Source organism: Eutrigla gurnardus, assembly GCF_963514095.1.
Source record: "Eutrigla gurnardus genome assembly, chromosome: 14".
NCBI classification, from domain to species: domain Eukaryota; kingdom Metazoa; phylum Chordata; class Actinopteri; order Perciformes; family Triglidae; genus Eutrigla; species Eutrigla gurnardus.
In genome coordinates this window covers 16,881,794-16,898,023 of record NC_139937.1, presented here as the reverse complement: position 1 = coordinate 16,898,023, position 16,230 = coordinate 16,881,794, and the positions used below count along the sequence as shown (strand labels likewise).

General features: G+C 43.4%; 1 protein-coding gene across 3 annotated transcripts in view; it reads right to left on the bottom strand.

The window, feature by feature from the left end:
* The window catches only part of cdk14 (cyclin dependent kinase 14), a 144,709-nt gene that overhangs the window by 27,807 nt on the left and 100,672 nt on the right, over window positions 1-16,230 (bottom strand). For all 3 annotated transcript variants that reach the window (XM_084027913.1, XM_084027914.1, XM_084027915.1), the window contains 2 exons: window positions 16,062-16,201; window positions 10,790-10,940 (listed from right to left, as the gene is read on the bottom strand). In XM_084027913.1, the coding sequence (XP_083884039.1) occupies window positions 10,825-10,940; window positions 16,062-16,201 (256 nt within the window). In that variant the 3' untranslated portion in view covers window positions 10,790-10,824. The remainder of the gene's footprint in view (window positions 1-10,789; window positions 10,941-16,061; window positions 16,202-16,230) is intronic.

Genomic DNA, 16,230 nt, shown 5'->3' with positions numbered 1-16,230 from the left:
TGCTCTGCCGCTTGTGTTTGTCAGATCCACCCGTTGCTCCTCTGCAAGTCCAAATATGGTCACTTCATTCACTGGTTGCAAATTCCAAGATGGTGACGGCCAAAACTCTAGTCAACAAACCAATGGCTGACGTTCTTGGATTGTTCCAAGAAGTTTCCTAATCCCTTTGGTGACCCCCTTTTCTGATCTAATCTGATCTTTTTGTTCCAATGGTGCTTTCACAACTGCAGTTGTGTTCATTTGATCCGGACCAAGGGACATAAATGATACATTGTTGCATTTTAGTCCTGGTCTGGTTCCTTTCAGTGCTTATAGTGACATACAACAGTAGTAAGAGTGGTGATATATCATCACGATTGTGTTGTCATAGAAACATAAAAAAAAGTGCTTGCAGCGCTTTTTTGGGATGAAAGACTGGGATGAAGCGCTCCCCAGCACCCTGCGGCAGCTTTCTGCCAGAAAAAGGCACTATGTGGACACAGGCCCTAATGCTTCTGATGTTATATTTATCTTCTATGGTGTAACAAAGACCTCAGGAAGAAATAACTGGTTCGAAGTATTATTAGACCACAAATCAAGCACGTTAGTGGTCCCAATCAGAAAGATTCCAACGCCTCTTCAGTCAGTCCCCGAGGTCCAACATTGAACACAAGCTAATGATCTAACGGGCACATTATGAAGACATTTGCAGAAAACACTTAGAGAATAAACCCTTTTGATTTCGATGACCTTGTGACCTTTCTGACAACCTTGAGGGCAAACTGCTTACAAGGCCCCAAAAACAGAAGCAACCGTCAGTATGTTGAGTCTCTAGGGACCACTAGAGGGCCTTTACACTTCTGATCGTGTTCATGAAAGCATATATAAGCGTATATATGCTCTAATTGGCAAACTGATACATATTTATACCGCTCTGCTACCCGGTGAATAAGCCCACACACATGGGAACACGTAGAAAGAGGCAGACACAAGCACACGTTTGGACACACGTACTTCCCTCCTCACACAAAAACGGTTCAGTGCTCCTAAGCAGCGACGTGTTCACCAGACAGAAGCGCCACTGTCCAACCTTCAGAGCGGCTTCTCAATCAGATCACACGTCGGAGTGTAGATTGTTGTAAAGTGTGTGAGGAGGCCACATGGCAGCACCATTTTCTCTGATGTCTTCTGGATAAATGAGCATCAAAAGGCTCTATTATTTGTCCTCTCATCTTCATACCTTTGTGTGTGTGTGTGTGTTTACGTGGTTTGTGTGACTCTAATCTGAGCAGAAAAGTGTAGAATGACCAATAGTAGAATTTTCATTTTAGCAAAGAATTAGAAAATGAAAAAAAAAAAAAAACGTTCCAGCAGGGAGCAAAGTGATGAACTGCTGTGTACCATAGACTGTATATAAGAAGTGGACATAGTCATGGTGACATGGGGTCACCCACTGGTCTGCGGACTACAGTTTTGAAATCTTGAGTTCACATTTTGGTTGCTGCCATCTTGTAATTTTTGCAGCCAGTGAACAGAAGTGACCATATTTGGACTGTGGAGGAGCGAGGGGTGGATCTGACGAATACAAGCGGCAGAGCATCACCCCGAGCATGGTCTATTGGACTCTACATGGACTTTGTTATTTTACAATACACTAAAATATATTTCTGAAAACTTTTGAGCCGAGGAACAGACAATACAGAAACAGAATCTTGATTCGTACTTGATAAGCGTTGCCGTGTTTGACAGTTTGATCAGAGTTCACAAGCAGTGATTGACAGCTGCATTAGAAACTCCTCCACTCTGATTGGCCATTTGTCTTGCAAATGCTATTGTGACAAAATGTACATGTTGTACATTAATACTATCAGGATATGATGAAAGTTTGAGCTAATATTATCGCAGTAATATGGCAGTAAATAGTTAATAGTTCTTTTTTTAATGAAAGTAAGCAACTGCAGCTTTAACTGAGTTATCTACGGTTACCGTGGTTGAAGAGGCTTTGGGTTTAGTGGTGAAATAATAGTGAAGACTCTCTTGCTCTAGATCATTTGGCTCTGACAAAGCTGCCAGGAAAACTACACAAAAAAAACACCACAAAGTGGGTCACATCTCTGCAATGCTTTCTGCAATCACGTTGAACATTGCTAAATGAGTCCTCATTCTACCCTTCGCTTTGCCCCCAAAACTGAAGCTTGCAGGTATATTTCTGTAAAGTAATGTTGCTTTGACTTCTCTACTGTCTACTATTATCACGACAGTCATTTCCCACTCAACGCTAACAAAATAAGCGTAGCCTTTATGCCGTTATGATAAACAACACACATCCAGTATATGCATACACATTCGAACCGTCCCCCTCTCTATATCCATCCAACTCATTATCCCACAATGCTTTTTAATCGCAAGACTGACAAAGTGAAACTCATTAGCATGCTTTATTTGAAAGTAATTTACTCAGCGGAGACGAGGAGCTCCAGATCTGCCGCCGTAGAGGAGCTGTTGGCTGCACCACATAAGACGGAATTGGTGTTCTTTTCTTTTTGGAGGAGCAAAAAAGAAAGGAGGTACATGTGCAATGCTCATTAGGGAGAGCCATATGGTAGAGAAAAGAGGAGGAGAGGGGGGAGGGAGGGGGGAGGAGGGCTGGGAGACGGGGAGATGGAGTGAAAGCGGTGCGGCACTTTGTCTGCATCGCTGGAACACATCCTCTATTGTTGAGATTTCTTTGCAGCTATTTGGATGCATCCACTAACTGCTGTCTTATCATTTTCTCCTCCTCAATCAGTCTCTCAGGTTTTTTTAAAGTTCCCCTCAGAAGGGTGTGCATTTTTTACTTACAACAAAGAGCGGAGAGGAACCCGAGAGGGGACTCTTCATTTGCATCAGACTGACTTCATGAATGGAAATTACAGCACTGGAAACTTCAAGAATGATATCAATAATACTCTTAATATTACCACGATGAAATTGGGGAAGGGTGAGGGGGGGGGGCGGGGGGTGATGGAGTGTTGTCAGATGTCTCACGTGTCAGCTTGAAGCCTCAGCGAATCAACAAATTATACATGAAATCAATTCCTGCACCTCATGCAGGATTGTCCCTCCCTCCACCGCCCCCCTCCTCCTCCTCGCCTCTCCTTTACCTCTTTTCTCCTCCTTTTCTTCCATCTACTTTCTGTTTTGTCTTCATTCCTCCCCCTTTGTCCAGCTTCTCCCTCCCACCTCCCCCCACTCCCGCCTCACCCTCCTCCACTCCCTGCTTTTGTCCTCTCATCGTCGTCTTTTTTCCCCCCTCTCACTCTCAGGCTTGACAACAAGTAGGAGAAGTTTGTAAGTGTGTCCCCGGGGAAGCCATGAGTCGACCACGACCGCTCCTCTACCTTCCCATCTCTGCCTCTCTTCTTTTATCCGTCTTCTTCTTCCTGTGCTGCCTTACCCCGTCTCTCCTATGACCATCGATGGTTCACGACAGCTACATTATTGTACACCACTTTCACTAGCGCTACAGCTGATGACAGTTTCACTGACACAAACACAGCAGTGGTATCTGCAGGTTGCGTGGGAAACCTGCCCGAACCCAACCAACCCTCGCTCCCAACACCGCCGCTGGGTCGGTGGCCCCTTGGCTTCTGAAATGGACCTACGAAGGCCGCAGCTAGTGGCTGGGGGAGGGGGCTTTCAACTAACTCTGTTGAGGGATTCTCCAGGAACAGGTTTGAGTCTTGCACAAGACTAAAGGTAAACATAATTTTGCCGCAAAGGCTCAAACGTGAGTCCCCAGTCACGTCACTAATTTAATACAAACAGGTAGAGCACTTTCATTCAGGACACCAGTGTTCGAGTCCTGTGCAAAACTCAAAGTAGACATTGACATTTCGCAACCAAAGTCGTCGAAGTCGTGACTCGTAGTATTTGAAAAGTAAAAAGTGTTGATGCCTTTAACAGAGAGACTTGTTCGAGATGCTCAATTATGTCCAAAAATCATCATCATAATCATCATAGATTATTACGGTTAATATTGAGATCACGATTATTTAACACGATCATTCATTGGCTTTTGAAAGAACATTTTGTACAGCTCAAAGTGAAATGCATCACTCTGGTGCAATGTTAAGATGCTAGATCTATGAAGAACTTCGTGCTTGAATGAACAATTTAACCAGAGACACATTGGTTGCTTAGAAATAGATGGTGATGACACAGCAAAAAAGACATGCCCACAAAGCATGGTATATGAAACCGGCCCCGTGATTCAAGACAGCAGGTAGGTGAGAAAGCATAACATGGTAGGACAGGCAGTCTTGCTGGGAGCCCCCAAGTCCTAATACTAAGTGGAACCTTGCCATTATACTGAAACTCTAAAGGCAAGTCAAAATCATAAATGCATTATTTTTAATTTATTGCGATTCCCAAAAAGACACTGCCCTGGTTTACCTGATATTCAGTCCATTCAACTGAGCATAAAGAGAACCCTGCACATGATTCTATCATTTTATGTTTTAATAAACCCCACGTCAGCAAAACTCATCCTGCTCAGGACTGTGGAAGTACGGAGTTGATGATTTAGGAAAAGGGTGAAGAGAAAACGATAAGAAGCAAAGAGGAAAAGCCTCACAGTGCATTTTAATCTGAACACCATGCAACCTATGAGAAGTTATTGTCAAAAAGCTGCGCATGCAACATAAATATCTCTCCTTATGAAAGTGTTCCACATTTCCACAACGGGCAAAGCGAAGCTTCGACTCTGTGCACATTCAAATTTCATGCATTAGGTTTTAATGAGAGCCTGTAGTGCAAACATTGCCTTCCCTAAAAGCCGAGTGTAGATGGTAAATGAGGTAAACAGGGGTAGAAGGGGACTGCACACAGATTCTGCAGAGCTGTAGTTAAATATAGTGCCCTCACAATGCTTTTTCTGTACGTTTAAGATGAAATGAAAGCCCACATTACTGGCAGGCACCGAATCTGTGAAGTTCTAGGAGGTAGTGGGAGAGTAAAAAATGGCTGATTTGACTGAAGGCTCTCCATTTCTCAAGGCTATGCCTGCGGTTATCCCCCCCCCCCCCCCGGCTCACAGCAGGGATATACTTTAAATCACTTTGTCCTCTACCTAGAAAAACTTTCTGACAGGTCGTTTTGTGGACCAGACAAATCCATTTCTTCCTGCTACAGAGCCATAAATAATACTTTCTGTCCTCCCGACTTTGCACGTTTTGGACACTGATGGCTCAAAGTGGAAACACACCGGGGGACGGATAGTGCGTTTTCTTTGGAGAGAAATGCCAACACAGCCATGAAGGTTCCCTGGCATTTTATCCCCCCCCCACAAGAAAAAACTGTAGCATGGTCACTCAGGCAAGTATGACGAGTGTGTGTGTGTTTAGATAAATAACTGGCACCTCTACATTCTGGACACTGCAGTCGAGCTCTGCCTGCAGCTGTTATCTTCAAAGTGACACAGCGACGCTCGAGGGCCGGAGTGTCCTGTCGCCGACCTGTGATGGCTGACTACACAGACACAGTAGAAAGGCTGCAGCTTTGTGTGAAGACCAGCCACAAGATCATCCGAGCGGCACTCAACCACATGACATCAGCTGTCCATACAACAAAACATGTTGGATTTGGAAGAAATGTCGGTTTGTTTTTCAGGTTCTTAGTCTGTCCTCACGAGTCTTTCTGCAAACTTTGAAAACAAACCACCATAGTGTGTTCACCATGCTGTAGTGCTGTCTGAATGCTCGGTGATGGTTATTATACTCTATACAGTGGACTCAAAGCATCCACAATTCCTTTGAATAGTAGTGTACAACCCATGGTCCATTACCGAGCATTATATACCATCATGCAATGCGCTGAAGGAAAAATGACAGACAGAGGAGAGTAGAGAGAGCAGCAGGATTGAGACAAAACCCATGAAAATAATATAATGTGATGTAATGTAATGTGAGTAGAGCATCATAACACATGCGGTCAAAAAGTACAAATTTATTTATTAATGCGATAAAATACGTTTATTGCCTCCACAATGACTACAGGAGCGTATACTGGTTAAACTTTCACAATAAAAGCCCTCACTGCCTGCTGTGGGAACTCAAATTACAACAAATTAGCCTCCAATATGTATTAATTAGAAAATATTGTACCATATGTTTTCAGTTTTGGTGTTTTGTTCAGTCTTGTGTGTTTTGTGTCCTGTGTTTTTGTCCTTGAAATCTATAAATATCAATACAAATATGAATTACAAAAAAAAGGAAACATGTACCTTGTTGGTTTCACATGGGACACGAACGGAGGTGTCCTGGGTGAAAGTATTCTTTATTTGACTCATCCACCTCCCCTCAGCGGGTTTGCTTTGTCTTTATATTGGACAAAATGGGTTTACATTGTAGTTACTTGAAAGCTCATACGGACAATGAAGCATGCCTTGTGCATCGGTATCAGGCACCGAGGGGCGTGACATAGTCGCTATTTGACACCCCGGGAATGAGGACTGGGCTGAGAGACTGATGTTTAGCATTTCAGGTCATTGTGAAACTGTATACCTTTAGCTCTGCTGCATAAACACAGTTCTTTTAAAACATTTCCCCCAGTTAAATATTTGTAAAACACACAGAAGGATGTAAAAGGTGATGAAAATAATTGATTTATAGATAGATGGATAGATAGATAGATAGATAGATAGATAGATAGATGGATAGATAAGAGGTCTCCACCCAACATCGATGATATCTTAGCATATCATCTGTAACAATGCTTCAGCCCTCTGAAGATTTGCTTTCAAAAATACAACGGTCTAAATTCTTATTTGGATTGAGGCACCGAGCTGTTGATTTTGCTTCTTTCATGTTGCTTTTTCACTCCCTGATTGAATCAATGTTTTATGCTTTGTTATGTATTCTGACTGTGAGCGCACTACGTCCAATTCTTCATAGCCTTGAGTATCAGCGTTGGAGCTCAGAGACAGGGCAGCTGTCTTCCACTTGTTGTTGGAACTTGGAGTTGAACTGTGTGGTCACTGAGTGGATTGACGGGGGGGAATGGGGGTGGGGGTGGGGAGCCGTTGCCTACCCTCAGCACGAAGTTGCATCAGCTAATCTTGTGAATAATGCAGAATCATGAATAAACATAGATCAATGCGGTGCAATACTGTAAAAGGAGACCTGCCTTCCCCCCTTCCCTCCACACCAAAATCAAACCCTCCCACTACGCCCCCCCCCCCCGCTCCTCTGTCACTCTCTCCCCGTCCTTTTCTTTTCCTCTCTGGCCACAGCAGTGGCAGACATTGTGGTGCTGTAGTGTTGCTGTGTCTCAGTGTGGATGAGTCGAGCCCGGCCTTCACTCTCGGCTCAATAGCTGCCCGGGTTTCCTCAAAGGCAGCCGTCCAGCCAGCACAAAGCCTGCCCACTGGGAATAGACCCACAAAAGAGAAAGGGGCTGCTCGCCTTCTTTGCTCTGCTCCGTCTGAAGCGGCCTGACTCCACCACCTCCTATAAATAATACAAGGCTGCCTCAACAAAAAGAAACCCTGCTCCCGCAAGCCTCTGCTTCCATCTCTCCTTTATTCCCTCCCTCTGCCCTTACCCTGCTTCCCTCCTGCTCACCCCTCTTATACCTCTGATTTGACGAAACCAGAGAAGCAGTGCTTTAAAGACTAGGCTTATACGCATACAGTTAAATATTACATGAAATGATGTATAAGCTGTCTCTGTGCTCATTAAATTTTGCAGTCTTTTATATGATATTATATTCAACTGATTTAAAAAAATACTTGGATAAATGTGGATGAACATCTCAAACATGGTGTCAAACTCTGGTCACTGGTTTTGATGCCTGCAAAATGTCAAGTGTTTTTAAAACACGTAAAAATATTGGCCAATGTACCGTTTCATATGAAGGAATGTTCAGCTTTACAAGTTGAATGTTGGGAGCAAAAACCTCGGCCAGCCTCATGTCAACTTTCATTTGATTTTCAGATTTGGAGAAACGTCGTAAAATTAAAAATGTGTGCTTATCTAAAATTATTTATGCTAAGGAGCTGACACTCAGCAACGTTTTAGCTAGAAAGTGTTTTTAAGACGTTTCCAGCTATGCCAGGAACATTTTGCAGGCTCACTGTCTATTTGATAGTGTGATTTATTTTTGACGTGTCTGTGAATGGTACAGACCATATAATGTGATGTCTCCTCTGACAAACACATGATCTCATCCAAGTGTGTTAATGTTTAACTTTCATTATTTTATTAATTTTGGGTGGCAGCGTTAGCTGACGTTGGCTTACGCTAACATTGGCTTACGCTAACGTTGGCTTACGCTAACGTTGGTTATGTGTTGGCCTGCCAGGGGATATTTGTGTTCATCAGCTGAAGTAGCTAGTGTGGCGCAAGATTTTTGTTTTATTTTCAGTCAAAGCTGTGGGTAGCAGCACTATCGCAGTCAGTGGTTAAGTCATAAATATCACAAATGTTGCAAATAAATACACAATAATAGCTAACTTTAGCACTTCATGTTGGCTAACATTAGCTAGCATAAATGTGAGCTTGCTCTTATATACTAATGGCTGTTGATGTCTCCTCTGACAAAACAGTTAATTGTAACAATTAACACAAGCCACGGCATTGATTCCTTATGACAACGTCAGCTAGTAAGTTAGCTACTTGCCAACGCGCCTGAGTATCTGAACAATTTATTTATTTATTTCTATTCTTCATTGCAACTTTAAATACTTGGTAGGAAATCCAGTTCAAATATGTGCACGGGTTATGTTTGTGGGAACACACAAATGGCTGTGTGCATGTGTCAGTGTATTAATGTGAATGTGTGCACAGGGATTAGGTTTCTATCAGTGAGGCTCTCACAGCCTGTCAGGCTTTAGGACGGGCCGGGACAAAGAGGCTGATTTCAATGTAAATGCAGCAGCTGAGAGGACACAGCTCTCTCAGTGGGGTGACTTCCACCCTCCACACACACACACACCCTCACACACACACACACACACACACGCACGCACGCAAACAGCATGTCGATTTTTGTAAAAGAAACACCGAGAGATAAAATGCTCCAAAGTTGGAGATAGCTAGTTGAGGAGGTGATGCGTCTAGCGTGTCTTTGCACCTGCCAGTAATCATAGATGTAATCTGGCCTGTGCTGGCCTTCTCAACAGAGTCCATCATTAGGCCAACCATTACCCCCGATGCCTGGCCTCTGCACCTCTTATTACATGCAAATAGTGCAGCATTATCCGAGGAGTGAATGAGACCCCGGCCTCTAAAGAATGGGACACCCTCCTCGCCCACTCAAAGCCATTCCTCCATCTATTACTGCATTCTCTGCTTCAATGCACTCGGCAAAGATCTCATGGCGTCATCTGTGTTAGAAAGGCCGGGGTGTTGAGAGAGCCGTCACTGAGACTGCTTGATGAATTAAAAAGATCGCCGATTCGTTTAGTGATCAAAATGCCAAATCTTAGCCTAAATATTTTTTTTTCAAACCTAAATATTTATGTATAGAGCTCTATCACTATTTCATGGTATTTCCACTTTGATTTTTAAGATGTTTTAGCACCTTCAAGGGGAAGAAAATGAGGTTTAAAATCTACATAGTATTCAACAATTTTATTAGCACATTAGCTAGCATAACTAATGTGATGAATGAACATGTTATAGCTAAAGAAACGGCTGTCTAAAAGGATTGCTATTTTTTACAGAAATAAATATATGAATGTACAAATTGAAATGTCTGTCTGGTATCCCCTCGCAGCAACATAACATGAATGAATTAATACCCCGAACAACTGGAGGTTGGTGACTGTCGTGCCCAAATCTTTACAGAGACCTGGCTCCATTGTGGATCCCGACCAAGCTGAACCACCAAAGACACTTTGTGCTCAAAAGTGCAGCCAAAGTTGATGAACAATGTTTCCCGGATTGTCAAACTTTTAATATCACAATGCCCACCGTGTTATTTATCCTCCCAGAGAATTGTTTTTGTTGCATTCGTTCTGATGCATATTTAAAAAAATATGAACGCTCTACTGTTTTTGTTTTGATTCATGTGTCTTGTTTTTCTTGTGAAGCATAAATCAGCTACAACTGCATTTCGTCGTGCATCTCGAGGGGGAGATTTTGGGCCCCGTCTTGATCGTGAAATGTAACAAAACATTTTGTTGAATGCAAACAGAAAATGACACGTGCTAACAAAGGGGGCGGCTTGTCAGGATTGTACAACTTTGTATTGTATCATTTTAAAAGTAAAAATAAAAAAAAAAAATCATTTTTGAAGAAAGACAGCGACAAGGACACCTAAATTGAGCTTGAGCATCATACGCACTTTTACCCCATGTGAAAAACACCATTTATTCCCCCTGTTTTGTTCAGACATTTTATAAGAATCTCTAAATGTTTAAAGCAGCCAAATGCAGGCTAATCCACAAAACCCAGAATCCTGTAAGCATACTTTAAGCCCTGAAGTGAGGAACAGAAACACATTCTTCTTCTTTTACAAGGTCAAAATATGGATATGGATTTCAACTATGATGCAAGGCACAATGAGCATACACTACTTTGCCGAGTGTAAGCCCTTTAATGTGAGCATGAATGTAAAAGAAAACAAAAGCGCGGATAGCTGCAGTCTATTACTGCCACATTTCAGACTGAATGCCTCTTGGTCAAATTTTAATATATAAGAAGTAGTTCCAATATACCAGTTTTCCCGTTAATGCTTCTGCACGTGTAGGTTTCATTTTCTGCTTGTGAGTGTGTGAAACGTCTGCATAGCGTTTGAGTCTGCTTCCTGCATGGTAATGAGCACGTACCTGTCAGGCAATCATGTGCAGGATGCTGCCTCAGGTCAGTGTTTGCTGCCAGATGATGCCTTTCCGTGGCTGTTCCTCCGTGCACACACCTGTATGCTGTCCCCGCTCTCTGTCTGCAGCTTGACATTTGGTACGGTGAAGATAGAAGACACTGCAGGGGGAGAAGACGCAGGCAGATTAGAAGGAGGCAGGCTGACAGGAAGGAGAACATTTCAGAATGATTTGCTCAAGACAGAAATGTTACTGAATGTTGTTCAAGACTTTAAATTAAATGGTGTGAAACAGTTGCGGTGTACATGGTAACACTTGGTTGATGTTGTGAAACGGTTGTGGCTAATGTTGTAACATGTGATTAACGTTGCAAAATGGTTGCGGTTATCATTGTAAAATGTCACAATAAAACGTTGTTTCGGAAAAGTGATGAGATTCTCCTCCTGTTGTTAATGAATGAATGAAAATGATGTTAGTAAATTAAGGAAAACAATATTGTATCCGTCTGTGGTCCCCCAGAACTCTATGATGGAACCTCATATTAGATACTGTATAACGTTAAGTAGGCTTGGGCGGTAATATGGTATACCACGGGTCTTAAAAATAGCAACGGTATTATTTTCAATACCGTCATTAAAAAAATGCAATGCACTTATATAGGAGAACAGGGTTTGTGTTCTCTGGACACAGGTGTCCCTCAAGGCTCAGTATTAGGACCGCTTCTGTTCTCACTATACACCAGATCACTAGGTTCTGTTATCACATTGCATGGATTCTCCTACCATTGCTACGCAGATGACAGCGAGCTGTTCCTCTCTTTTCCCCCAACCTCTGACACTAACATTGCAACTCGCATCTCGGACTGTCTGGCTGACATCTCTGTCTGGACAACTGCACATCATCTCAAGCTTAACCTGAATAAAACCGAACTCCTCTTCATCCCAGGGAAAGACTGCCCTCGCATGGACCTGTCGGTCACTGTCGAGGGCATCACAGTATTACCTTCCTCAACTGCGAGGAACCTGGGTGTAATCCTCGATGACCAACTATCCTGCACCCCCAACATCACTGCTGTGGCCCGATCCTGCAGATTTGCCCTCTACAATATCCGTAGGATTCTGACCTTCCTCACAAAGGATGCAACGCAACTCCTGGTCCAAGCACTGGTCATCTCCCGCCTTGACTACTGCAACTCTCTCCTGGCCGGACTCCCGGCCTCCGCGATTAAACCATTGCAGCGTATCCAGAATGCTGCAGCACGCCTTATCTTCAATCTACCCAAATTCTCCCATGTGACCCCCCTCCTCCGTGACCTCCACTGGCTCCCTGTTACAGCACGCATCCAATTCAAGACGATGGCACTGGCCTTCAGGGCCACCAATGGAACGGCACCCATCTACCTTCAAACACTGGTCAGACCTCATGCCCCGAAGCGAGCACTTCGCTCCTCTACTTCAGCTGGCCGGCTGGTACCACCATCACTGAAATCAAACAAATGTCGCTCAGCAAAGTCCAGACTCTTCTCTGTTCTGGCGCCTCAGTGGTGGAACGAACTCCCGACCAATGTCAGGACAGCAGAGTCATTTGCCATCTTCGGAAAAAGGCTCAAGACTCACGTGTTCAGACCTCACGTCGACTCTACATAGCATGGCGAAGGCTAGGCATAAATGCAATGATAGAAAAAAAAAGAACGAACGAACAAACACAAACGCTTGTTTAAAGGCCCGGCCCGACCCGGCCCGAGGGTAGTGGTGGGAAATTTCGGGGTGGGTTCGGGACGGGCTGACGCAGAGAAGCTAAACTCTAATGAGTTTGGTGACGTCGTCTGAGCTTTACGTCATAATATTTAATTAGTCACGGTAATGCCGTATACCGGGGTAAAATAGGGAGGAGGTTTGACGGTATCAAAATTTGGATACCGCCCAACTCTAACGTAAAGCAGGGTATGCTTTAGGGTTGCTACCTTATGGCTACCATGGCGAGGCTACCACAGCCCTGCTACCGTCGCTACCAAATACAAATAGCTACTAAGAACACTTAGCTGCAAAGTTGACCTTGAATTATGAAGCTAACTGTGTTAACAGTTTCACACCATAATCCAGATGGATCCAGATCTGGACTGTGCATCCCGACGCTCCTCCACAGTCCAAATAAGGTCACTTCCTTCACTGGTTGTAAAGATTTCAAGACGGAGACGGCCCAAATGACAAATTGTGGATTCAAAAGCGGAGTCCACAAACCAGTGGGTGACGTCCACTTCTTCTATACAATCTGTGCTCTACTCCACTTGTTATTGTTGTTTTGGGAAACAATAGGGATACAGAGTTCTGTATTCAGAACTAATTCCTTTTGGGGCAAATGGGTTCAAATACTTATTAAATAATGAGAGGAGCACATCCTCCTCTCTAACTAGGAAATAAAGGCAGCGGGGGAAACGGAACGACAACCGCTCGCCTTGAACACTTTCTTTTCTTTCACTTCCAGATCTATGTAAATCTGCCAGGGTCCTGAGAGACGGGAGCTTTTTTTTTCTTCTCCAAGGCCTTTGCTCTCACTTCTTGTACTGCCAGACACCCACACACTCTCGCTGAAATCAAATTAAAAATGTCACAATCCAATCCACACAGTAACAGCAACCGCAGGAGCTCTATTGTCTCAATAATTCTGTCATTGTCCCCGGTAATCTGTCTGGGTATTGTCTAGATATATCCACAATACACATGCCAATAGAGAGCACAGTCGGCCATAGAAGACATACTGTTCATCCCTGCAGAGATAACATGGGACATTTACTTGAAAAGGTTCACCCATTGCTCCTCCATCTACGACATATCTCTTTTGGCCAGTATGTACTGGCACTGCTGGGTGTTGTAAGTTTGCTTCTGGGCCGGGCTGTTCCCATTAGCTCCAGTCTTTCCTGGTGGAAGAACACGATTACTATGCTGCAGCTGTAGTCAAACACTCACAGCTGGAGTAATTAGCCAGTCCTTTATTATATTCATTTCTCATTTGCATAATTTTGACACATCCTTCCCCCACAAAAAAAAAAAAACTGCGAGTGGCAAATCCACACATGCACACATGGAAGATATATATTTTTTTTGTTTATCCACTCCTGTCCTCATTTTACGAAACTGTTTTAATTCAGGCCCATTCTTCCCTCGGCGGCTCTGAGGCTTTGCCTGTGTCACGTGCATGCAGAAGAGAGAGTGAGAGAGAGATAAAGGGACAACGGAGAGACAGAGAGAGAGAGTGAGCGAACATGACAAAAATCTAAATGAGGAATCTCTCTTCTCTCCCTCTCTTAGTGACCGCCGCTCTCTGATTCTTTTCAGACATGACAACCTGCTGGGTGCTGATAACAGGATTAATAATGCTGAAAAATCCTAATCGGGGGAATTAAAAAATGGAATTCTCCATTAAAATTACCACCATGTGAGTGGCAATGAATAACAGCTTAAGGGATTGGAGATGTATGCAGCTTGTCAAATAATATGGACATGTCAGCTCTGACATACGTTCATTCAATAACCCAATTCTGTGGGATTAATTGAAATACAGCCTTACTGTGAAGCCTTGGCTAAAAAAAAACCTGACTCTTACACCCAAAACACACAAACAATATCACTTCAAATCTATGCCATGAAATTCCTCTCAAAATGGTCACAAATGTATATTACACGTTAAACAAATGAAAAAAAGAAGATTTATACATGCACAAGTGCATTCTAAGCACAAATTACAAACAAAAGTGACATATATGAGAAGATTTAGAACATGTTTCGCTACCACAGTGTTGCTATCGTACAACCAATCCAATAAGCTGCGAAGAACTTGACCATGCATTATGGAAGCTAACTTTGTTGCTGCTCGGGGTGCCGTTCTGATCCACCCGTCGCTCCTCCACATTCCAAATACGGCCACAATTCCGAACTCAAAGCTCCAAAACCGCAGTCCTCAAACAAGACGTCCACTTGTTATATACAGCCTATGGTGTGGAGATTTTACACTATTTTGAGCCTCTAACCCAAAACACAAACATAGTGGGAAAGATCTTTTTCTTGTAGCTCAAAACCCTGTTGGTAGTTGTCCGATGTGTGAATAGCTATTTATTATGACCTCCTTGATGGTTATGGTAGCTGATGAAAACAGCCAAAGAATGGTATCAAACTACGCTGCCCTCAAAATGTAATTCACAATGCGGTTTGGTTGCGTGGGAACGTAGTTTAAAGGAGATGGGGCTTGAAATGAATATGTATGGAAAGCTAAGATGTGTTTCTGAGGTACTGTGTTTTCAGAGCTGCCTCAGTGTGCTCAAGACGATAAAAAAATCAAACTGAGCATGTTGCTGTGGCCAGAAGACGTCCAGCTGGGTCTACTGTCCCGACGGCATGCACATAATAACAGAGGCTTTCTCTGCATGAACAAAAACAACCCCAGGTCGCTGCTCGCCCCCTTCTTTACAGAGACAGAGTAGAGCAGGAGGATACTGTATGATCCAGTGGAGCAGAGGGAGCTCATAAAAGAGAGAGAGAGAAAAAAAAAACAGAGGCAGTCAAAGCAAAAGAGAGACAAAGAAGATTTCTGGGCTGTCAAGGTAACTATATCATTTTTGATGATATTTTCACTCTTTCTGGATGGAATTACATTTCATGATTGCCAGCAAATTCTTTGAAACTAAAGTGTGGTGCTGCAAGTTTTCCAGAAATGCGCACAAAATGTTGTCACAATAACATCTAGGGGTGGGCGAATGTATTCGATATGATCGCGTCATGTTGCCGGCGTAAGACTGGCTTTGGCATTTCTCTTCTTTTGCGCAGGATAAGTTGTGTTTATTTGAGGATTCATGTGTTTCTCGGTAGCGAGCTTACGAGTTGCAAATCAATCTCTGCTACAACAAAGTCGCTGTTCATCCACTGCAAATATAACTGCTGGCTAGCAAACAACAGTGCAGCCTCCCACGAGTGTTGTAAAAGCATGTAGTGGTTTGGTTCTTGCATAGGGACTGTTGGTGTCGGTGACTGTCCCGTAAATAAACCAGGCCAGGAATCATGGAGTAATGGGCTACATCCATAAAACCCAGCTGGATCAATGGAATGACATTTTGCATCTCACTTCTAACCACTAGATGGTACTGTAGTGATTGTGTTTTAATTAAGTTTTTTATCACACATATACATATACATATATACATATATTTATATATAGAGCAGAGGTCCAGTGTAAACCCAGCAAAACTTTGGTATTGATATACTTCTGTGGTGCACGTTGTGTTACGTACTGTCCTGCAGCTCACAGAGCCGCGGTGGAAGGTTGCCGAAGTATTCGTGGTTCAGCGCTGCCTGGGCCGACAGGCGATTCTTTGGGAAGCACTGGAGGAACCTGGAAGCCAACTCCTCGGCGTGGTCCACATAGCCCAACCTGACACACATAAACCACATTATCACACA